Source organism: Caloenas nicobarica, chromosome 5 (genome assembly GCF_036013445.1).
Source record: "Caloenas nicobarica isolate bCalNic1 chromosome 5, bCalNic1.hap1, whole genome shotgun sequence".
Classification (NCBI taxonomy): domain Eukaryota; kingdom Metazoa; phylum Chordata; class Aves; order Columbiformes; family Columbidae; genus Caloenas; species Caloenas nicobarica.
Window position 1 is genome coordinate 7,178,116 of NC_088249.1, and position 24,722 is coordinate 7,202,837.

At 43.9% G+C, this 24,722-nt stretch overlaps 1 protein-coding gene across 4 annotated transcripts in view; it reads left to right on the plus strand.

The window, feature by feature from the left end:
• Nucleotides 1-24,722, plus strand: part of SYNE2 (spectrin repeat containing nuclear envelope protein 2) — a 198,803-nt gene that overhangs the window by 163,365 nt on the left and 10,716 nt on the right. For all 4 annotated transcript variants that reach the window (XM_065635633.1, XM_065635635.1, XM_065635637.1 and 1 more), the window contains 10 exons: nucleotides 1,570-1,728; nucleotides 3,182-3,348; nucleotides 15,523-15,685; nucleotides 19,039-19,226; nucleotides 19,387-19,537; nucleotides 20,019-20,201; nucleotides 21,522-21,659; nucleotides 22,557-22,751; nucleotides 23,584-23,866; nucleotides 24,226-24,294. In XM_065635633.1, the coding sequence (XP_065491705.1) occupies nucleotides 1,570-1,728; nucleotides 3,182-3,348; nucleotides 15,523-15,685; nucleotides 19,039-19,226; nucleotides 19,387-19,537; nucleotides 20,019-20,201; nucleotides 21,522-21,659; nucleotides 22,557-22,751; nucleotides 23,584-23,866; nucleotides 24,226-24,294 (1,696 nt within the window). The remainder of the gene's footprint in view (nucleotides 1-1,569; nucleotides 1,729-3,181; nucleotides 3,349-15,522; nucleotides 15,686-19,038; nucleotides 19,227-19,386; nucleotides 19,538-20,018; nucleotides 20,202-21,521; nucleotides 21,660-22,556; nucleotides 22,752-23,583; nucleotides 23,867-24,225; nucleotides 24,295-24,722) is intronic.

The window sequence follows — 24,722 nt, forward strand, 5'->3', positions numbered from 1 at the left end:
AAAATCCTGCCTTGACCCGTGCTTACCACGCAAAAAGGGAGTCAGGATCATTGCAGGATTTAACAATGGTTTTGCTGATGTGCATAGTCTCTTCTTCCATGGACCGAGTTAACTCGCCTCTGCACATGAGAGATGCTGAAGGTGGTGGAAGAAAGGTGAGAGATTTACCCCTCACAGCTCTGAGGCTGAGGGTGTGAAGGAGCATCCCAGAGCAGAGCCCTTGTAGTGAGACTTTCAGAGGTCCCTGGGGTCTCCAGAAGACTTCTTCCCAGTGAGAACTTCAGAGATTGTTTCCATGTGTCCCAAGACAGTGCTTTCGGCCTCATCTCTTTGCTTAGATCAGCATGAAAGATTTAGAAATCGCTTTCACCCTCCCATCCCCTCCTCAAAAAAAATAGTCAAAATTTAAAGGACAAAAGCAATATAGTGGGAGATCGCTTGGTGCCTCCTGTTTTGATCCTGATGTTAGGTGGAGCTGGTCTTGCTTCTGCACTGCACGCTTAAACTTCACTCTAAGGTAAAAAATAATGTTAGAGATTAGTCTAGGAGGATCCGTAATGGCATTTTGAAAAGTCGTATGCTGTATGAGGTGCATGTTAGGTGTGAAGAGGGAATGTGTCCTGCCCTGGGGTGATGTTTAGAGTGACCATTTGCAGCTAAGGCAAGAAAAATATTGTGCTCGGTCTTCTTTACACAGTTTATTGCTGGGGGGTTAGTTGTTTGTCTTGTTTAGTTTTAGTAGAACTTGTACCCTTTTTTACTTCCTCTGTCCCATATATCTTAGCACAGAAATCCATCAAAGGAGACAAATGAATACAAATACATATTTATGATCCCTAGGCTAGAAATAAGCACTGTTAGCTAGTAGAAGAGTGACCTTGCTTCTTTATGTCGTGTTTGAGCAGTGGTATTAGCTTTGCTGGATCAGGCAGCATCAGACCTTGATTTCCATGTCTAGACAATTTGTTTATCTGTCCTGGCAAATGTAATTTTGAGGAAAAAAATCCATAGTTTTCAATAAAAAGGACAGATTCTTGATGCTGATTTTTTTTTTGGAAGTTCTCCAAGAACTGATGAACAAATGGAAAGAAAAGAGGGAGGTTTTTATAGAGATAAAATAATCGCAGTCAGTAGTTGCAAAGTTTCTCTTACAGTTGCAGAAAAATAAGAACTTACCTAGGTGTTATTTCTCTTGTGTTATATATGAGACTGTACTAAACAGTATGTAGTAATTATATATTTTATATTCCTTCTTCGGCGTTCTCAGGTTTTCACTGAGTAATATTTAAATTGTTATATAAGCTCATTATTTATAAAGCTGTCACTCAGTTTAATTCTTCTGAGGGAGAGAATCTGGTGTTTGCTAGTCAACTTTTGGCCCCGCTATGCAAAATAAGATGTATCAACAATCTGCTTGCTGGCTTTGAAAAGAGAGCTAGAGATATTTAATAGGTGCTCCTGCAAAACGGAATATGATCAAACACAGACTAGAAATTAAAGGGCTTATAATTGCTGGTTTCCTTCCTGAGGAAGATGTTGCCAGGAGTTAATGTGTGTGCTTATCCATAGGTGTCTCTGCGGAAGCAGGAGATCGAGGATAGGCTCAACGCCTGGATTGTGTTCAATGAAAAGAATAAGGAGCTGTGCTCCTGGCTGGTACAAATGGAAAGCAAAGTGTTGCAGACTGCGGATGTTAGCATTGAAGACATGATAGACAAATTGCAGAAGGTAAGTGGTAACGCCACTTTTCTTCAATTGCAGCCTGATAGCTCATTATAGAGACGCCATTCCTCATTTCTTCCTTGCCTCTCAGAAGCGATATGTGATATAAAACCAGCACATACAGGTTTTTGTGAGAAGATGAGCTTTTTTAGCCTCAGCTCTTTTTCTTCTTCTTGATATTCAGACTTGGAGCATAAGGCAACAAAGCCAGTGAGGAGTCTAGAGAGCAAGTCTTATGAGGAGTGGTTGAGGGAACTGGGGCTGTTCAGCCTGGAGAAAAGGGGGCTCAGGGGAGACCTCCTCGCTCTCTACAACTACCTGAAAGGAGGTTGTAGTATGGAAGGTGTTGGTCTCCTCTCTCAAGTAGCAAGTGATAGGAGAAGAGGAAATGGCCTCAAGTTGCACCAGAGGAGCTTCAGGTTGAATATTATGAGAAATTTCTTCACAAAAGGGTTGTCAAGCATTGGAACAGGCTGCCCAGGGAAATGGTGGAGTCACTATCCCTGGAGGTGTTTAAAAGATGCGTAGAGGAGTTTCTTAGGGACATGGTTTAGTGCCAAGTTATGGTTGGACTTTATGATCTTGAAGGTCTCTTCTAACCAAAATTATTCTATTATTCTATTCTATAACGCAAAACAGAAATGCCACCTGGCTGCGTTTAGGCATGGAGTGTGATGTGTGAGTTGCGGTGGCGGGGGGGTCTGGGCTGTTGGGGTTGTGGGGCACACGTGCACATCCAGCACTGCTTAGAGCTTTCCCTGCTGGGATCAGTGGTGTCCTGGGAGCCGCTCACTGCTCTCACCACCTCCACCTCCATCACCAGTTATAGAACCAGTAGTCAGCGAGCAAAGAGGAGATTAAAGGATGGGTAGGCCTCATGCCAGGCAAACAAGAAGTTACCACAACCGAAAAATAAAACCTAATTCTGCCCCTTCTCCTTGGTAGTCAATGCAGTTAGTGCTTTATAATACTTTTGTATTAACTTCATTTTAAATGGGACCATTATTTTGCTGCAGTGTTCCGTCTCATGGCTTAAAGGTCTCTGTGTCTAATACAGATCTCTGGATACCAGCAAAATAAAGCCATCCTAGACATGAATTTGGACTCTTTTGAGGTAGTTTGATTGAAAAATTATGTTAAATCAGGAAAGCAGAGACAAATTTAGAACATCGAACTGCTATTTTTAGGAGTACTTACTCCTGGCACTTGCAAGTCTTTAAGCTGCTTATTTTTTCGTAGTGGCTTCATTGTGAGAGTGCTTTTCCATTGAAGGGGTTTTTTTGTTTTGCTTTGGTTTAAGTGAGAGAGTTCTACATGCTAATGTAGAAACCTCAGCCATTGCAACCCAAACCTGACTTCAGTCACAGACGTGGGAAAAGAAACAGATAATTTTGTTTTGGTTTTGTTGTTTTGTTTTGGTTTACCCGGGAATTAAGCAATGTTTGTGTATATTTATCAGGATTGCATGGAAGAAATAAACCTGTTCAGTGAAAATAAGCTTCACTTGAAACAAATGGGCGATCAGCTAATCAAGGCTAGCAACAAGAGCAGAGTTGCAGAAATAGATGATAAACTCAACAAAATCAATGATCGCTGGCAGCATCTCTTTGATGTCATTGGAGCACGGTAAGAAAATGATCTTCAGTGTTTTATATGAGATAAAAGTCAGAGGCTCGTGTCCTTGACTGTCAGAAACAGACTAATGTGACTTTTCAGTTCTGTTGAAATTCATTATTGAGAGTCAAATTAAACTGAAGCTAATGCTGTTTTTGTTATGACTTGTTACTGTATTATGACATCAAATGTCTTAATTTATCTAATGGTAGAGGGCAGGGTCTAAGAATTCATATGAAATATAATTTGAAACATGGGAGCTATGTAAAAGGAAGAGTGATTTTTCTGTTTCATGTGTTGCATTACAACTTAAGTTTTAAGGTAGTATGGTAGGAGGGTGTTTAGGCTCTTTAGGAGAGCCTCCTGTTTTAAGATAAGCTTTTATTTTACCCTGTATCTGAATGCACAGAATTTAGGAATAGATTCCTAGCCTGTCTCTGTAGACAGTCAGATTTATACAATGATAATGTTCCTTTTTCACATTCAAAAGTGTATGAAATTACATTTCCTATTAGTGCTATTTCTTTGCTCAGTCTCTTTCCTAAAAACAACTGGAAGACCATACCATGAGTTTATTTTTTCAATTCAGGAGCTTCTGCATGATGGTGAAATGGAAAATACTATCAGTTGAAATTAAAACAAAAACCTGCAAAGTCTAGGCAATGACTTCGTAGAAGATAAAACACCTTTATTATACTTGACAGAGTTGAGAACATCATGACCATTTTAGTATTAGCCTTACTGAGATGATCCCATTTCACTATTATCTGAGTTTCTACCACAGCTCGGGAGGAGGATGCTGGGCTGCTCTCACTGCCTGTCCAAGTTTATTAGTAATCCAGGAATAATAAGGCTGAAGCCAAGTTACTATTGGTCTAAACTTCTCTCCCAAGGTTTTGTTTCACCTGTAACCCCTCTCTCTGGGCCTGCAGCAATTCTCTTGCTCAGTTAACAGTTGGGACAGAGAAGGCAGGTGGTTATGCTGCGAAAATGTAACTCTACGTGTGCTGGATCTTAATCAGGAATGAGATCTGAATTAATGGTGACATATGAGCTGTGAATGATTAAGCAGAAGCTGCCTTCTTAAGATCTACCACTTTGCAGATATTCTTGCTGCGATGGTTCTTCTCACAGTGTCTTTGTGTTTGATCTGGTGTAGGAAAGAAAGCTTCACTGTTATAACAGCACTTTTTCTGTTCTCATCCTACAGTAAGATAGAACTTTTAAAACACTTCTATGATCATTTGTGTTCTGCTGTGTGTTAGTTTTGAATTGCAGCAATTTTTTAAATGCAGATCGAAATGCACCATTTTAAAATTGCAGTTAATATAGTACATTTCTAGTTAATTTTTAGGAAAATATGCCAAAGAACTGATGGGATACAAGATCTGGCAGTCTTATTCAAGTAGTTTGTGACAACACAGCACTTGTTTGTCTGCCTGTGATGTCTTAAATCTTTATCTTCAGATAAGTGTGTGGTTGTGCTTTGAGGTACGTTAATGCAGATTTGCCTAGAGCATGAAGGTAGCTCCCAGTACCAGATATCCAAGTGGATATTGCAGCTACCAGGGGGTTGGTGTGATGCTTTATGACCATTTGTGTGTTATTACCCCAAAAGGTCTGGAACATACCAGTGTTAACGTGTCATTTCCACAGACTTCGTGTTCAGGACCAAGGTGATGAACTGGGAGGACCTGACAAAACACGGTTGTAAGCAGCTCCCTCAGTGGTCCAAGGTTATCAGGCAGCCCAGTGGGCTCTGCTGGTCCTCTTGGACTTTATGCTAACGAAGGGTCAGTGTATTGCAGCGTTTTTGCAGCTCCAGTGTATCACATCTCCCCCCTCACCTAATGCACCCTGCCTGGGCTTGGATTGCAGCTCAGCTGTTCTTGGCTGCTCAGTGATAGGTATTAATAATAGATGACTACCAGACTAGACGCTCACAACAGAATCTGAGTGTGGTCCTAAGAGTTTGTTTTGCCCCGTTTACAACCTTCCAAGTTTCAAGATCACTCCTTTAGTGCTGGCTTGCCACTGACTTTTGAATTCTGAAGGAATTAAATTAGACTTCAGCCGACTGAAATTTCCACCTCACTCACAACTATGCTTCGGGGTGCTCAAGAGGAGGCTCCTCCAGTGCTTTTGGGAAGCCTCTCTTAAGCTCAGGCAATGGGGAGGAGGCAGCAGTTCTACCTCGCAGGTGTGACACAAATTGGACCTCTTTGGAGGAGCAGAGAAGAGCAAGGAGCCTTGGTCTGGAGTCGAGATGACCTGTGAGCGTGCGTTGCAATGGCCCATGCTGGTAGACTGTCTCCTTTGTTTTCAGTTTAGTTTTGCTAAAACCTGTTGAAAAAAGGCATGTTTAAGCTGCGTTGAAAGAGCACATGAAAATAGAGTGGTGGCAAAATTCGTGTTGGCCCTGTTGTGTGGAGCCATCACAATCCAGACATCTTCACAGGATCTCAAACATCTGTCACTGGTTCCATTCGATGGGCAGGATGGTTTGGCTCCAGGGAGTTGGAACCCGTAGGACACGGTCCAGGGGCTGTGAGGAGGGACTGCAGAGCTGCACAACTGCTGCCTGTGACCTGGACAAAGTCCTTTGTGTTGGGCACTGCTTCAATTCTTGGCAAAGATAAAAAGGATGGAGGAAAAGCTCCAGGGCAGGACTGCCAGAGGGCCTTGAAAGGTTTGGTGACGGAGGGAGGAGAATGCTGCCTGGAGGGAAAGGATTAATTTCAACCGTGGTGGGAAGACAATCTTGTCTTGCTCCTGAAAAAACTACTCATGGGAACTTACTTTCATGACATGAAGAAGGGGTTTTGCTCTTGGCTTTTCAAATTGGTAGCTGCGACAAGTTGACTCAAGTAAAAGTTTTCTTAGTTTTTGGGTGCTGAATCTCTGACCACTTTAAGATTTTTACAGCTTCAGCACTTTCTGTTAAACACAAACCCAGCATCTCTCTGTATTTGCACTTGCGGGTGCACCACAGATCGCGGCCCAGCTTCCCTGGCCCCCAGTGGCTGTGCATCACAGGGACGAGGACCAGATCTCGCTCTGTCTTCATGGCAAGCCAAGAATTGGACAGTAAGTAGCATACAGAGCCATGCACTGAGTAGGCAGAGAAAATGTACACTGAATAGCTTCTACATCGAATAGGTGTGTGTTCAAAGCCAATCCTCCATTCTGGGTGCTGAATCTTTGTGATCCTGTGGTTAAAGAGTATAAAATAACCTGTATCCACAAAGGAGTCTAATTGAGATTATTTATAGCCAATTTCAGTTCTGTGGTTTCTTATGTCTCCATAGCTGACCCTGCAACCTGAGTAATGTTTTATCTTTTCTGTAGTGTAGTGTATGGCTGTGTGATTCCAACATGAAACCAAACCAGTCTCAGGCCAATGTATCAATACAAAACATTCCTCCTGATAGCTTATTTCACCTTTTTAAACCAATAAACGTCCTGGGACAGATGGGCAAATTAGGTGAGCTCTCCATTTAGCCCTTGAAGTGATTCTCTTAGTTCATGGTGACAAGCTCAGATTTGCCATATGGCTGCACTTGCAGGACTTAATGCTTTCATTATATGCCTGTGCTTGGCTGGTGTGGTGACAAAAGCTTTGCTTCGTGTGTTGCAGCCAGAGGGTGGCTTGGTGCAAACCTGGAAAAGCCGCAAAATGTTAATTCTCATGGGAAAAAGTAACCATCAAGATACTAGTATGCTCGGAACGGAGAGCAAATGAATTTCTGTTCAGCTCAGAAGATACTCTTACCAGGGGAGGTTCTTGTGCTGAAGTATCTGTTGATAGAGGGGAAGACAAACATACTAACAGGCTGAAAGGGAGCGTTGTGCTGACTGTGAAAATGGACACAGAAAATCTCTTGCTTCTGTTCTCTTGTCACCAGCCTCATAGCAACCCTCTGCCAGAAGAAATCACTGCATTCTTGCACGTGCACCCAAGTGAAGGCCTGAAACAGGAGGAGAGGGAGCACGCAGGCTGCACGTGGGGGGTACATGGCCAAAAACCTCTGGAGCAGCACTCCCTGGCAATGCATTAACTGGCAGGAATTGCCAAGGAACTGTGTTGTGCACAGCCACATCCCTCAGTGTCCTTCCCTGGCCCATCCACCACTGATACTAACTCTTTGCCTCCCAGCCCAGTGGGGAAGTGTTTGCCTTCAGCTGTTTGCAGAGTGCTGGTGGCCAACGTGTCACGGGAGGGTGTCTGCCCTGCCTGGGGTCGTGCAAAGCATTTGGACCATGCTCAAGCCTTCATTAAAACCACCAGCTTCATTGGGGGCTGTCTCCAGCATTTTTGGGTCTGCAAACCGGTCTCTACAGTAAGAAATGCTCATTTCTGTACCTCTGGGCATCACACTGCCACTGAGCTGTGGAAGGAGGATGCCATTTCTCAGCTGCTCTGGCTTTGGGCACACTGTAATGTGTTTTCTTACTTGGTGGGTCTGGTCCATGTTTTAAGCCTTGTGGAAAAAGGCATGTTTTTTATGTATATAGCAGGAATGGGTTCAAATGACTGTGACTTGCAGTGCAAGCATGAAAATACAGGGAAGCCCGCAAGGCCAGATGTGCCTTCTCATTCTTATAAATGTGAATCCTTGGTGACTAGGTCCTTTCCTGGTGTGCACCAGCTGACCACCCTCATTGCAGGGTCCAGGAATCTTCAGCTGCCACAACCAAAGTCAACCCCTTCGTTCCCATATCAAACTTGGGAGAGTCAAGCTGTTTTCAGCTGGTTTCCTGCACACCCCACCTGAAATTACCAAACAGCCTGAAACTGCTCAGGTTGCAGTAAAATAGGAGGGTGTTGAAGCCCTCCAGGGACACCACCTTGTGCTGTGCAGGGGTTCCATGGAGGTTTTATTGGGGAGCTCCAGTGAACCTGTTCTTCCCTGCACCTTCACTGTGATGGGTTGCCCCAGTAGCTGCTCCGGCAGCAGCGGGTCCCAGCTTGGTAGGTGTGGGGAGCAAGAGAGTTCATACCACCTCCTAGCTGGTCTCTATTTATTTTATTTTCCACCACGTCGCTTAACCTTTGGCAGGGCCGACAGTCGAGAACCACGTGTTGGTGTTGCAGCTGCAGCCGGGCAGCCCACAGTCGCTGTGGGTGCGCTCCCAAGTTCAAAGGTCTTTTGAAATTGCTGCAGATCAGTATTGCATGGCAAGGGAAGCAAAGTATGCTGCAGGGAGGCCCCTGAGTAAACGATAGAGGCCTGTTCAGCAGAATTGTTCTGGTGGTTTGTGGCAGTACCGCTGTAAGATCTCATTCTTGTAATTATTTTGGTGCAAAAAAAATTAAAAATAAAAAATAATCTGGACAGTTGAAATCTCACTTGCAAAGTACCTGCTTTCTTTCCATGTTCTCCAGGCTCCTTTTCCTTTAGGGATTATGCTTCTCTTAAGGGCAAAAGCTGTGACAGAAGTCATTATCATATCTGGCAGGATGGTTGGGTTTATTTTGGTTATGCAATGTGTGCCGAGGTGTGCCGGGAGCCGGGGGAGCTGGTGGTGCAAGGGGAGTCCTTGTCCTCTGAGCGCTGTTGCCGTTCCTGGTGTCTGCCTGTCAAGCTGGGTGGGTTATTTCCCTGTTTTCTCAGACCTATGATTTCAAATGGATTTTTGAACCTCCCTGGACCATGATCAGGTTAAACTGTCAAGGTGACTGGGCATGATTTACCTGTGCAAATGTCTGAAGCTCTCCCATGATGTGCAGTGTTTTCTTTTCATCCTGCCATGTGTTGAATGTGAGCAATTGGCAAGCCAATACAGGTCTGAGGTCTGAATACTGAAAAACTTTTGATTTCAAAATCATTCCTTGCATTTTTGCTGGGATTATTGTAACTTTTTTTTTTTTTCCCCTGATATTGGCTGGGTGGGACTGACTTTTAATCCAAGGTTCTCCGACTTCCGCCTTTTTTTCCCCGCTCCGTGATCTCTGGCAGTCATAACACACAGAAGTCATGGCAGCGTGTTTTTCCACAAACGAATGATATCATAAATGAAGATTAGGGGTTATTTTGTCCTCCAGCGTAACACGCTACTTGCTCTGGAGGCCTTCTGCCTGCACTGGAAGGTTGAAGAGAGGACAAGTTAAGTGTGTGGGAGATTTAATTCGTACTTAAATACCTGGGACATAATGGTAAAGGTGAGAAAGAAGAACGCAGGGGAAGTAAGGATACATCTGTGTGTGTGGTGCCTGTGCGTGGATGTATGCTTTCTCATTTTTTCGGGTTCGCTTCCAATTGACTCTGCTGCAAATCATCCGGGGCTGAGGCTGCAATCCCTCTTTCGCACAAGAAATGAGCACCGCATCTACCTGTTTCAGTGCTGAAGCCTCCAGCCTGCAACCTTTTTGTCGCCAGCCGCGGGCAGCCGCTTGGCGTGTGCTCCTTTGCGTGCTAATTCTCTTGTGTCAGAATAAAGCTCTCGTGGTTTTGTTCTGAGGAGGAATGCGACCGTTTGCCAGGTAAAATACCGACCCAAAATGTAGGGGTTAAAACGGGGTAGAGCTGTAGTGGCTCCCCAGCTTGGGGGGTCGGGGAAGAGGACGGCTGAGCCTTCCCCCCCCTCCACGCAGGATGCTAAATCGGATGCTAAATCGGCGAATAAATAGGGCATCTGTGGAGGAGGGGTTTCCTCTTCCATGCCTGCCGTGGTCGTGCAGACGGGTCCCCCTCGCAGCTTGGGATTCACAGGCTGAGGAATGGTTTTTTCTTGCGAACCGTAAGTGCCATGTTGGTCAGCGGCCGGGGTTTGGTGGCGGTGGGTTTGGTTGGAGCCGGCGGCGCAGCCGGGCGGCCTCGGGCAGGGGGGAGGGCACGGCAGCGCCCGTGGCTCCCGCAGTCGGACAAGTGGATGAGGAATAGCGCTCAGGGGCCTCTGGCTTAATAAAATCAGCTGTGTGTTGGGGGGGTTTTGCACCCAAGAGGGTGGAGGTCTGCGACAACGACCCTTGGGTAACGCGAGAGAAGGTTCCTCCGGCCGCCAGCCCTGCGCACTGCAGTCGCACAGCCCTGACACGGGGGGTGCCCGTCACTGCGCCAGGGCCGGCTGCTGTACAGAAAAACCTCCTTGCCTTTATATACAAAGGCCTAAAATTTGCCTTTGACATCACCTCTGCAAATGGGGTCTTTTGTCCCTCACACGGTTCAGCTCTCCCCCTGCAACGGGCTGAACAAAGGTTTCCTGGGCTGTGCATCTCATTTGCCTCACCGGGTTGTAAACAATCCTGTCAGCTGGCAGGGCCCTCTCAGCTCCTCCTCGCTTCAAAAGAAATGTATGCGCTCTCTTTTTCTGATGCCATTTGGGCTTGTGAAGGAGAGTTTGGAATATACGTCAGGATGTTTTTCATTCTTTCAGACACTAAAATTCGAATGTTATTTATTACCTGATTTGAGCTCCCTGTACCTTTTCCCCGCAGCATTTTGACAGCTAATGCAATACAATTGACAGGCATTTTGCAGTTCTTTATGTTTGTGTGAATACATTTCAGTCTACCTGTAAGTGCCTTCTGCTGCTAGATACTACAAAATATTCTGTGTTTTTGTGGGGCTATGCAGTGATTCAGCCTGAAACAGCTTAATGCATTTCTCTTGTAACCCAATGCTGACACCTTCATTGAGGGTATTAAGACCCAAATCCAATCTCAAGTTAGGTCAGTTAGTCCTGCTGTTCACTTTTGCAGCCAGCTTTTAGTGATAATCTACTAGTTTCGTTCTTTTTCTGACACTTCTATTTTGGTGTAAAGATTAAGATATTTAGAAACTGGCTTTGTTTAGCTTATCCCAGGCATTGTATGCATGTGTCTAAGCACTGTTTTAAATCAGAATGTCTTTTAAGCTGGGCCCATTGCACAAGAGATGTTTGATTTTGTTTTAGTTTTTTTTAGATCAGTTGTGATATTTGTTGGATTTTTTTTTAATTATTACTATTTTTTTGTTTCTGGGGCCATGTTGAATAGTGGCAGATGAGTTCTCATTGGGAAGTGAACTATGGGTAGGTAGGCCTTTATTTAGTAAACAGTAAATGTTGCCTGTTTGACCAAATAACTTGAGAATGACACTTTGTAGAGGAAGAATTCAATCAACAGTGGTGACAGCCTCTTCCACCCTCTGGCTAACTGGAAGAAGCTCGTTTCCTCTGCTGTACTTGAACGTCTATTGCTGTTAATTCGCTGCATGTTGGGTGGTTTGTCACCTGGATGTGGGGAAGCTTTTGCCCCCAGGCTCAATGGATTGCACTGTGCACCCCCACCCAGCTCCCAGGAGTCCCATCTTTCCAAATAGTCCCTTCAGGATGCATCTCAAAAGAGTTCATGAAGTTTATTTCATGCAAAGAGCAGATAGTTTGCAAAAATACTTGCAGCATGCAGAAATGCATCAGAGAATGGTTGTTGCAAGTGTAAGACTTTTATGGATGTAATGAGTCTATTTTATGTTCTCCTTTGAGCTGTAGCCAGAAAAATGGCAGTATCCTGTGACTGGTGTGCAAGTTGAGGGTGCTCAAGGAGGATCCTCAATTTTTTTTTTTTCATTTAACCCGTTGCATCAGTGTAGACCCCTACCCTTTACCTTGGGCTGTGTGTCTGCTGCCTTCCTATTTACACACTGCACGAATGTGAACTTCTGTTAGGTTTTTATTCTCTGGCTACTTATCTCAAGTTTGAGATTAATGACTTAGAGCATTATTGGTGGTAAAATGACTGACAAATGCTATATTCTGTCCAGAATATGTAACAGATTACATAGTTACAATGGTGTGTCTGTAATGGCAATTGCTAGAAAGTAAATACAAGCTCACGGTACCATGTTCATGCTGTGCTTGAGTGATTTCTAGGCCAAAATAATATTCTTTGGGGTTTTTGTGGTGCAAAAAACCCCACTTGGATTCTAAAACTGTTGGATTTCAAATTTATTGAATGTGCTGGCAGTCATTGGGAAATTTATTTATAATCTAATATCGCTTGGTTTTGCTTTGGACTTCCTTGGCTATGTTCACCTACCTGTTATTCAATATGTAGACTGAAGAAAGATGTCTTGCAACCCATGAGTTTTTCTATAATGCAACTTCAGGATGGGAAACAGGTGGGTACAGACAGAGAAGGGAGTAGAGGGAAGCAGAGATGACACTGAGCAGCACAGCCATGGTCTCAGCAGGTCAGCAGTGGCATCGGATGATCCCAATATGTGCACCTCTTGCAAGTCGCCAGAGACACGTTTCCAGAGCACCAGTGGAGAACATCATCAAATATGCAGAGAATTAATTGCCACTGGATACACTCAGGGACAGTGCATAGATCGAGCATTGCTTTCCTCCCAACCGGCTTGAAATCATGCAGAGTTAACAATGCAACAGCATAGATGTTTGGCTCAGACTCTTCCTCAGGCCTGGCTCTTCTAGTAGTTCTTCCCTTCGGTGCTCGACACAACGTCTATATTGTCCCATCTCTCCAGGGAGGAGGGTTCCTGAGTCACCTGTCTTCAGTGGACTGCGTGCCCTGGAGAGTCACAGGCCCCGCTGAGCATCATAACCAACTGGATCCAAATTGACTGTTGGGACAGTAGCAGAGGCTAGGGTGGAGAAAGAATTAGGTAAATTACTACCCATCATAGCACAAGAAGATGCTGCACGGTTACACTGAGTACCACTTAACAGAAGGAGAAACAGGAGCAGGAAGATTTACATAGCAGCTGTTTGCTTTGGAGCCAGATGCCTTCTGCATACAGGGTTGAACTTGGGAGCAGAGCTATGAAAAGAGCTTGTTAAGGAAAGTGAGAGCAGCCAAATGCCTTTGTCACCTGCTGGCTTCCTCTCCATCAGCTGCAGCAGTGGAAAGCAGCATCAGTGCAAAGGGGCAGAGCAGCCGCTTTGCACCAGTATTGGTGGCTTTGTGAGCACAAGGCAGGAACAAGGTGGACCATGGACTTGGGCCAGATCCTTCAGGCTGCCTTTCAGTGCTGCATCAACCAGTCAAGACTAATATTATGTTTTGCGGAGTTGCTAAATACCTGCCAGGAGTCTCAGTGTAGGACTGTGCTCTTCTCACCCTCCTTGTAAAAGAACTGAAAGTACTGCCTGGTGCTTTTGGGACAAGGTGCTACCCGTGCTGCTAATCCATATGAGACCTCACATCTGCTGGCCGTGCTCTGTACCTTCACAGTAACCAATAGGACTGAATAAATCCAGCAGGATCATTCCTACATCTCCTGCATGAGTGCTTTACCTTAAATCAAGCGCCTAACTGACATATGTATCCTTAAGGTTGCTAATAAGATCAGTTGTTGCTTACAGGGTGGCATATTCATTATGGATTAGCTCTCTTGCATATCTTCTGTCATTGTATCATATGGTGCAACAGGCAACTGCAAAAGCCACTGGGTTACAGGCAGTTTTGATCCCTCTTGTCTAAAACTTGCTAGGGTAGTTTGGCAGCAGGCAGGACAGTGGGCCAGGAAACTCCTCATTTTTCTTGCAATGAGGCACAGGTCCATCCAGGTACCCTGTCAGGGTGCTTCTTGCATTGGTGTAACCTGTCCCTGCCTGCCCTAGATGAGGTTTCACCCTCCTCAACCCTGCCTCACTTGTAGCCTGCACATCACTGGTGCTGCCAAGTACACTGGGGTTCATCTCAGACCCCTCAACAGTCCCCTGCATTTTGGGACATGCAGTGATCCCCTTGTACAAGCTGCTCTTCCAGTCCCAGCTGCTGGTTTTGTTTAGCTGGTGACAGTTCCCAGATATGGTGGCTAATGAAAGAGAAGTGGTTTTGCCTTTTCACCATGCCTACTTTAACTTTTTAGCACTGCACTTGACTTAAATAATGAAGCTTATCTGGGTAATCGCTAGACCAGGTAGTAACTTTGGGTTTAATTCAGAAATTTGCATTTTAAAAATCACATGCAAGGTCCAAAAATCCATCCCAAGGCAGAAGGACAGAACTAGACATCAGAGGAACGCGAGCAGCCAGGAGGACAGCACAGGGAAGCAGTGCTGGCTAAGAAGTGGGTTCTCCCTAGGACAGAGTTGGAATAATTTTGCCTGACTTTAGCACCTGCAGTACTATAAAGTACCATAAAGTACTGCACGGTAGACCATTGCAGTTCATGGAGAGAAGTACATGCTTTTTGGTACATCTCATCTTGTGATCTAGATGTTTCAGACAGGTCTCATAGAAATCATGATCTAGATTAATTTCTTTTTCTCATTAACTTCCAAGGTCTAGCTGGCAAGCTCTGGTATCAATCTGAAATCAGAAGATACAAATGTCACCCTGGTGTTGGACTTTTTAGTAGTTTTTGTTGGGCATTGCAATAAATGAGAATTTCAAGGAAAGACCGAAGCAGTGAGGTAGTTTAACAGTTATTCCTCCAACACATAGGGACAAATTTGCCAAAATGTATAGACACGCTACTTGGATAATTTGAGGGGCTGACAAGTTTTCACATGAGAATATGCTGTAAGGGCTGGAAATAGAAGTTTGTCTGCAGTTTGAGAGCTGTGCTACAAACAGCTGTCAGTGGTCTGGATGGTTCATTTGCTTGTCTGCTGCACAATTTTCTCTAGCTGTTCGATATGTTTTCTGGCACATCTCCTTGCATTTCAGTGTGTTGTTTAGAAGAGCTTTTAATGTCATGGAGCTGTAAGTTGTACAGTGGCCATTGTTCACACCTTCTCCCATCAGCACCCAGGGACAGCCCAGGCTTTGGGACCTGTGTTCTGGGCGAATTCTGCCTTGGTCGATGGAGTGGTACGTTGCTGATGAGGGTGGACCTGTTGTTTGCTAAAGAAGATGCTGAATATAATTCACAGCAGGAAAATCACAGCATAGATACCCATTTTAGTTTAACTGCATCATATTACGCTACAAACTCCCACTTAGACAAATGTCCAAGAGCTGACCGAAGAGCTCACTAGCAGATGCTACAAAACTTCCCTCTGCTCATATAGTTTCATTAAAGAACTCACACCAAGACTTTCCTGAAGCCGTAGAGCAGAGGCCTGCTGAGCCAATTTAGGTAGGTTTTGATTAAAACATGGCTCTGATTTACAGGCAACAGCTTGGTGCGACAGTAAGTGCTTCATAAAGCCGTGCCTGTCATCACCTTCTGCTAACATCATTTCCACTGATTGCGGATCTTTGTAACAAAGTGTTCTTCCTGGTTTGCTTAGGGTGAAGAAGCTGAAGGAAACATTTGCTTTTATACAACTATTGGACAAAAATATGAGTAACCTTCGCACCTGGTTGGCCCGGATTGAGTCTGAGCTTTCCAAGCCTGTTGTTTATGACATCTGTGATGACCAAGAAATCCAGAAGAGACTGGCAGAACAGCAGGTGGGAAATAGCAGCAGGCAGAGCAAATGAGCTAAAATGCTGCTGATTACAACTGGTCCTGGTTTAAAAATCACCTCTTTTTTTTTTTTTTTTCTTTAGCAAGGCCTTCTAACTGTTTGCTTTTCACGGCATGTTCCTGCCAAGATGTGTTACATGGAAAATTTTTATTTGCTTGCTGTAATTTCAGTATTGTATTGACTTACCCCCACTTTTTCCCTTCCCCCCTCCACCCAAAGAAAACACGCAAAATACAAACAAAAGCATTTATGCATTTGATCACTTGCTCAGTTAAATACAGCAGGCGTCGTGACAGTGGGCAAAATCGATGAGGATGGCTTAGGCTGACAAGGCGTGAATGCCGGGTCTCCTGCAAACTGGCTGTGACAGTTTTCAGTGCTGTGATTTGATGCCTTGTCCTCTCTAGCTCAGTTCGCTTCCCCTCCTTGCAGACAGCAGAGCAAGCTTGGCAGAGAAGGATCTTTGAGCTTTGCAGGGTGGACTTGTGCAAACACACCTTTGGCCGAGGCCTGACCCAGTAGGTGGGCTCTGAAGATCCCCTCAGGGTTGGGTGAGATGGTGCGTGGAATCTGCTGAGGCATAAGCATCAACCAGCCCAGCACCCTTGGGTGCTGGTTGAGTGCGTGCAGGTATTTATCCAAGACAGTGGCTTACCAGGGGGATCTGAGGGATTTATACTGTTCTTTAAGGATTGAGCACAGCTAAACGTGCCAGCTGTCCCAGCCAAGTGGAAATGTGAGATGAGTTGGATAGTCCTGGAGTAAATTTCTCTCTCCAACATCCAGGGAAGGAAAAAGAATTTCTCCAAAGCAGAGACCTGCTGATGGAGTCAGCCTTTGCTCAGGGCTGTGCTATGAGTCTGCCCAGGTTCAAACTACCTCCCTGGGAAGGCTGAGCATGACCACGGCTATTGTATGGCCTTTGTGTTAAACAAGAATATTTGGCCTAAAACTCAGGATCAAGAATAAATCTGTCAAGTATGGATGCTTTATGGCATCTGCCTTTAAGAACACCTGTGGATGCTCTTCCCATCCTTCCCATCTTCTCTGTCTCTGGCTTCTACTTTCTAAGGAAAGATCCCTGAGTGTCCCAGACGTGAGGGCTGTGTTCTCTGCTGGTTGGTGTGGGTCTCCATCCACTCATGTCCCAGACATTGCAGGAAGGGCCGGCTCCCCTGTGACAGGAGTGGGGCGGCTCCCGCCAACGCCACTGCAGGAGCAGGTCAAACACCAGAGCCTTGGCCCAGCGCCTCTCACGGTTTCATCTGCATTGTGAATGGTCACGTAAACAACAAGGAAATATTTTCTCCCATCCAAACATTTTGCATTCTCAAAGGCTGTGAGAAATTTCCAGGCAGAGAAGAACGTGAGGCACAGAGGAGTTTGTTTCCAAACTAATTTGTTTTTATTACAAGCATTCAAGCTTCAGCTGTCTGAATGTGACAAGTAAAAAGATCTTTTCCTGGTTCTATTTGAACAATTATTTCAGCGAGAGCAGAGTGATGGTGAGAAATATGCCCTACAGGCTTCTTGTATTTAGCATCCATGACTGGAAAAGCTTTACCTGTTCAGTCTTGAATAATGACATTTAAAAGCATTGTGCATCCACAGAGATGTTTTATGGTGTGTTTCTTCAATTAAAGGATGAAGATTAAAACGTGAATAACATTACTTTTAAGATTTCTAAGCTGTTTCACTAATGCAGAAGTCTAGCAGTGTGTAGCCTGTTTAAGCTCTCTGGGCAATGCTGTGTGGAGTTGAAGGAAAAGTACCTTTTTGGCCCGGTGTATGCTCCTGGCCCCATTATGCAGTTTGTTGGTTTTGTCTCACCATAATACATTCAGGTCATTTGGAATAACATCTTGGAAAACAGCAAGGATTCTGCCCAAGGTTATTCCATGAACTCAGGCATGACCAAAAGTGATGAGATCATCTTAGCAACATTACCATACTCCAAGTAGAGTGGTCTAAATTCTCATTTTCACTAATACAGATGTAAATCCAGTGTAATTTAATGAATTCAGAAGAGTCTCTCCAGGTACCAGTAGTGGGGTAGAGCCTCCTCTCAGACCCTGAGCCTGTGTTAAAAAAACACCACTGCCTCTTGCTCAGCAAACAGCTGTGAATCCTTAAGAAGCTGCCAAAAATTATGTTGGGTCTGCTTCTGGCAGTCTGTCATCTATGTAGAGATTTTGGCTTCTACATTCCTTAAAGCTGTACATTACCACAAATCCCACAAGCCAAATTTTGACCATGGAACACCACTGAAGAGTGTCGCTGGGTGGTACTCAGTTCCTTGCAGCTTGTTGACTTCTGGGAAGATCATCTTCAACTCTTTTTGTGTTTACTACACGCTGTGTCTGTTTTGGGTTCTTTTGTTTGCTTGTTGTATTTTGGTTTGGTTTTATAAGTCTAAAGCAAAACCAATTCTGCTTCATCTGTTTACTGAAATCAGCAATACCATTTAATGAGAGTTCCTGCTCACTGTTGTCAGTAAAATATTCAGTTGTGTTTGTTGTTCTAGTGCTATTCAAGTAAAAGTCTCCATATCCTTCATTAGAAAAGCCAGAAATCAGTTGAAAAAATGGAAATGTAGTGGACATGGTAATTTGATTAATATTTACAATTGGTACTATTGTACAGAGCTGCCTTTTCAATTTAAAAAAAAAAAAAACAGTTAAGGCATCCTTTTTGACTTTAGGAGTAGTTTTAGGTACAGAATGAGAGGCCAGACTGTGATGGAGATGCAGGCTCTGGAGAAAAAACCTGCAGTGTAGGTTAGACAAAGAGTCTTTGCCAAACCCTTTAAAATAGTCTGTCAAAACAGGAGCTCTCCACGAGGAAATGAGAAAAGTAGTGTAACAGCAGCTACTTGTGTGCTGTGTTTCTGTGTTCTGTGATATCAGCCTGTCATCGCAAAGTCACTGATGTACACGAACTGTATTACAAGGTCTCTGTCAAGTCTTACAGTGTAGTAAGCTGATATGAGACATCGTCATCTTGTACTGTCAAAATTAATAAGTATGTGTTTATGGTATGTGTAAGGTTTGGATTTTGAACTCGCATTAAAATTGTCCAGACTGTTAATGAGATGATTGAGCTTTCACTGAGAAACCAAAGCTGGGCAATCCTTTTTTGTGTGTGACAGTTCTGTCCTGGCCTGTCAGCCTGTCATCTGCACAGCTCATCTTGCAAGTCTGTTTTCTAAAGCTAAATAAGCTTTTCCTAACACGCAAATTGCTCTTTCCCCATCCTCTGCAGCATTTTGAAAGGCTATGTCTGAAGTCTAGCCATGTGCGTTTCCTTCTACTCAAGCTATTCTTTTGCCAATGGCAGGATCTGCAACGAGACATAGAGCAACACACTGCAGGGGTGGAATCGGTGTTTAATATTTGTGAAGTCCTGCTACACGATTCGGATGCGTGTGCTAATGAGACAGAGTGTGACTCCATCCAGCAGACTACCCGGAGTTTGGACAGACGGTGGAGGAACATTTGCGCCATGTCTATGGAAAGGCGAATGAAGTAAGTCTCTTTTTCTTACCCCTTCTAAAGAAACCTCTGGCAACGTTTGGAAGAAATACTGTGGCTTTTGCCACAAACTGAATTTTGAAGAAGAAAAAAAAATCCAAAATTAATAGTTATTTTGTGATGAAACCTCTCAATTTTTGCATCTCCTTCTCAGAATTGAGGAAACCTGGCGCCTATGGCAGAGGTTTTTGGATGACTATTCTCGCTTTGAAGATTGGCTGAAATCATCTGAAATGATGGCAGCTAAGCCTAATTCTTCAGAGGTTTTGTACACCCATGCAAAGGAGGAGCTGAAGAAATTTGAGGTGAATTTTTTAACTTCATTTTTATATGCTTAGCAGCAGGCTGGATGGTCAGGCTGCTAAATACTTATTGTCTGTGTGAAATGCCTGGATCACTGAAGAACATCAGTTCAGCGGTGGTGGTATAGAGTACATAAATAATTTGGCCAGTAAGTGGTTGCTAGGTACCTTGCTGATTTGTTTCCAGAGTGTTTTTTAATGTGGAAAATCCAGTGCTCTGAACCGACAAGATCCTGCTTGCAAGTTGAAGATTTACTTTTTATAGGCAGGAGACCTTTGCAGGTTGATTTTTTTCTTTCTTCCTTTTCCTAAGGAGCTAAGTCTGAGCAGATTATTTAAAATATGGATCTTTCTCTGGATTTAATTTTGCGGTTGGAAGGTCTGTTTTTAAAGGGAGGGCATCATCATCTCTGTTGATGAATAGTATCATCCAGATCCTTTCTCGTCTCGGCAAGGGAACTGAGTTCCTTCATTTGCCTTGCAGGCATTCCAACGGCAAATTCATGAACGCCTCACCCAGCTGGAGCTGATCAATAAGCAGTACAGGCGCCTTGCCCGTGAGAACCGCACGGACTCTGCCAGCAAGTTGAAGCAGATGGTGCATGAAGGCAACCAGCGCTGGGATAATCTCCAGAAACGAGTTGCTGCCATTCTGAGGAGACTCAAGGTAAGTGCACGGTGGGGTGAGAGTGAGGAGCACTTGCAAGTTTCTGTAGGAATTACCCAAGGGCAAAACACATACTGGAGCAACTCGCTTGTGTTGGTTTGTGTTTTAAGTTACCCTGGTGTAAGAGAGCAGCTCTGGAAAGGTTACCAAGTACCTGGCATAAACATGTTCTTGGTAATTAAAGAAGCATAAGGGAAGAATGGGTACAAATTTTGGAAGGTGTGTTGCAGGCCTTACTGCTCTCCTCTTCTCCAGTCCTGTCATGGGTGGATGCATTCATGCATTTGCACCTTTCCATAGATAAGAGGCAGAGAGACAAAAGGGTCCCAGTGCAGATATAATTTGGAATTTACAAGACAGCTCTAGCTGATGCCAAGTTATGATTCACCTACAAGGCTTTAAACATGGAGATGTGATGGGGAGCCATGGTGCTGTCACCAGCTCCTGCTGTGCTCTCTGCCTGATGGAGGAATGTTGTCCAAGGGTGTATTTGTGACACTTCAAGGGAGTGTCCTGTTTATCAAGTTAAACTGATCTCTGGGCAGCTGTTCCGTGCTGTGCCCTGGGGGAAACTTGTCGCTGCCTAATTTTTAAATACAGCAGTGCTGCAAGCAATTGGCAGGGAAAACTATTAGATCCCAAAAGTCAGTGGATGAGGCTGTGGATGCATCAATGGGGTTTGATCTGTGCAGTTAGGAGGTGTTGTGTTTGGGATGTTACATGATCCCCTCCCTGAACAGTAAATCCGCCAAGGAGGACTGAGGCACCACAAGCTGCAGGTCTGTTAGCAGCTTCTGTGAGAGGTGGCGGCACAGAGAGCTCCTCCTGCTTTCCACACCAAATGATGCATTAATTACACTGTTGTGGTTGTCCATGATCCAGCTTCTCCATTGTTTTACTGATTTTAATGTCACAGTTCTAATTAATTAGAGATAGGGCTTGCTTCCTTTATCTGTCTTTCTTCTATAATTTAGAACAGATTAGATGTTAAACCTGAGTCTGAATAGCTGTTATACTGGTATAATGATTTGGGAGAATGTATACGTGTGGAAGCAAGAATGTAACTTTATAGAAGCATCTTGCACTGCTGAAGTTTTATTCTGTCTCCCATATGAATAGTGTACTAACATAGGACACTTTGTTCCAGCATCACTACGGGAAGGGGACAGTTGTTATACACGGCATGCTGCCATTTGTGCCCCGAAGGCCTTTAAGGTGAACAGCAGTTCTGAAGCAAAACACTGGTTTTCTGAGGGCTCCTGTGACCATCGTTTTTCGTAGCTGAAGTCTAATAACACTGGCTCCCTTCTTCCTATTCAGCACTTCACCAATCGAAGAGATGAGTTTGAGGGGATGAGGGAAAGCATCCTGGTTTGGCTCACAGAAATGGACCTCCAGCTGACAAACGTGGAGCACTTCTCAAAAAGTAACTTCGACGACAAGATGCGCCAGTTAAATGTACGTATCCTTATAAAGCAGTTGTTTAATAAACCCAGCTGATCCTGATGGGCTGCCCTCTCTTGACAGAATCGTCTGCTTTTCTGGAACTTCACAATAGCCAACAGATCTCTGTAGGGCTGTATTTGTTTTAAGACACTAGTAAATTGTTAAGACTTGTCCTCAGAATCAAGGTGAAACTGTACAGTACTTAAATTCAAATTCAGTGTTCAAACTCAGTTCTATCCCGCCATTTTCTCTTAACACTGAATGTCAGTGACAGTGGTATCTGGCCTGGAAAGGAGCACACACAAGTTAACAGTAAAAACTGTGTTCCTAAATTCAGGCATTTTTTTTCTGTTGAGAATTTTTTTGAATTGGCATTAAGATAGGATCTCTTCTCTGAGTGCGCTGCTTTTATCTGGGACTTTCAAACAGAAAAAAGACAGCAGGAATGTGCAATGATTCTAAAGAACATACTAGTTCTTTGCTACCTGCTTATGTGCTCATTTCTCCTTTCTCCTTGCACTGCTAATTATTTTGGGATGTAGATTTGCTGTTGTGTAGGCTGGAGGCCCAAACAGCTGAAAAAACTTCTTTGCTACTGAGAAAAGGATTGTGTATACCCAACAGAAAAATAACCTCTGATTAGCTGAACTATTGTATCATGATCCCCTGCAGGCTCAGGACACTGCAATCACATTGATGTACACATGGGTAGAAAGTGCCACTTTGTTTGGATCTGCAATGCTGCTAATAAAATAAACCTCTGGACCTCTTGAGTGAAAAGATATTTGCCAATTAGATAACAATGTCAATTGCTGCTTTTCTTTCACAGCAGTGAGCGAGAAAAGGACAAAGCTTAGACTAGAAGAGGATGTTGCAGAAGTAATTCTTTTTCTTGTATGTTCCAAATAGGGTTTCCAGCAGGAAATAACACTAAACACCAATAAGATTGATCAGCTAATAGTTTTTGGGGAGCAGTTGATTCAGAAGAGTGAGCCTTTGGATGCTATCTTGATTGAAGACGAATTGGAAGAACTTCATCGATACTGTCAGGAAGTGTTCGGGCGAGTTGCCCGGTTCCATCAAAGACTGACTTCAAGGCATCCTGTAAGAAGCAACAGTTGGTTTGATTTTTGGTGTTTGAACTGCAATGCTCATTGCTTATTTCTAGCAGCTTGACTGAGTGGTTTGAGCTCAAAGAGGTCAGGAGCTCCTCAGTAGTTGTGTCAGCTTTGCTAAATCTTTCTCACCAGTCTTGTCTTCTCATGCCTCTCCTGTTGGGACTCCATCTGCAGAATCTGGATAATAGCATGGAAGTAACCCACAGGGTTAATATTTAGATAGTAGTGGTTGGAGGGCTTCAAAATATTTTTTAGTGTTTTTAATTTAACTTCGTTTTCTTTAATTTCAATAACGTGCTTAGAATATCTCTTTACGGATTTGTTTGTGAGGCTCCATCTGTCCACTTTCTTGTGAGAACCCTGAATGGGGAACAGCACACTCTATACTTTTCACTGGGAATATTTAGATGATTCTCAGTTTGCTTTGGCTCAAAAAGAGAGAACATCTATTAAAAAGCCAGGCAGAGGGAGTAACATGAACATCTAGAAGTAGCTGTTCACCTCAACAAAGCATAATTTCATTGCTGACCTGTGCGGTTCATTTGGAACTGGGTATCCCTCCCTGCAAAACAGAGAGAGATGTTATGATGGTGGTTGAGTGTCTTGAAGAAAGGGCAGTAGCTGCTGATGTGAGGATTGTTTTGGCAAAAGAAGGAGGAGGCAGAAATGATGCTTCCCCTTAATTTTAGGCACATGGTCTTCGATTGCTGCAGCTGACCACAAAACACTAATACTGTATGGTTCAGTCATTAGCTCATTAAGCAGTGTAGATCTATTGTAAATCGTATTAATATACAATAATCATTATTTATTTTTAGGGACTGGATGATGAAAAAGATACCTCTGAAAATGAGGCAGATCCAGAAGACTCCAGAGAAATCCAGAACGATCCCTGGCATAAGAAGGCCATCAGTGAGGGGCCCTCTTCACCACAGTCCCTTTGCCACCTTATGCCCCCTACTCAAGGTCATGAAAGATCAGGCTGTGAAACCCCTGTCAGCGTTGACTCCATCCCACTCGAGTGGGATCACACAGGTGATGTGGGGGGTTCTTCCTCTCATGAAGACGAAGAAGATGCAACATACTACAGTGCTCTATCAGGTGAGAACTAATCGCCAGCTGTTTGTTTGGACAAGGACAACTGCAGGATGTCCCTGCATGGGAAGGGAGGGGGATTGACATCTTCCTGTGGCATTGTCGGTTGGCTTTCAAGTGCTATTAATAGGTGTGAGCAATCTCATCTCTTAGATGTCTTGATGAAGGGAATGGTAATGTCTAAACCAAGCTTATATTTTCAGAAACCTAAGGTTTTTAGAAACCTTACTTTTTCAGAATGTTTTATAAGAATAGTACCAACAGCTTATTTTGTTCTTTGTCTTTGCTGTCCCTCATTGTTTCAGTTGTTTTTAATAGTTGACGAATATTGAATAGTGAGGAAAATGACATTATTCTTTTTTCAGATGTAGAAATCACTGAAAATCCTGAGGCATATCTTAAAATGACCACAAAAACTTTGAAAGCATCTTCTGGTAGGCACCTGCTAATGCATGTGTCTGAACATGGCAATCTCCCTGTGCTGCACGCTATATTCCTCAACCTCTCTCATACGTAATGTCTGACTTCCTGCCTTGTGTGGACACCATGTCTCATCCCGTCATGGTGTTCTTACGCTGCAGTATTCACGTCTACATTACAAAGCACTCAAAAACATACCATTTAGATTCTGCCTGGTAAATGCCAAGGTGGTTAATGTGCATTTCATTGTATTGATCCAAAGCCTTTTGGTACTTTCTACGTGGTTTGCTCTGGGTAGTATCACTTTTTTGGTTGTTTCTCATTTTGATTGCATAATTACTGAAGGCAGCAGTTCCAACTCTGCAAGTATTTTTTGTGTTTTGTGCATGACAGAACCATGTGTGCCCTGTCTGTTAAATCCAGAACAACATCCTCCAAATCA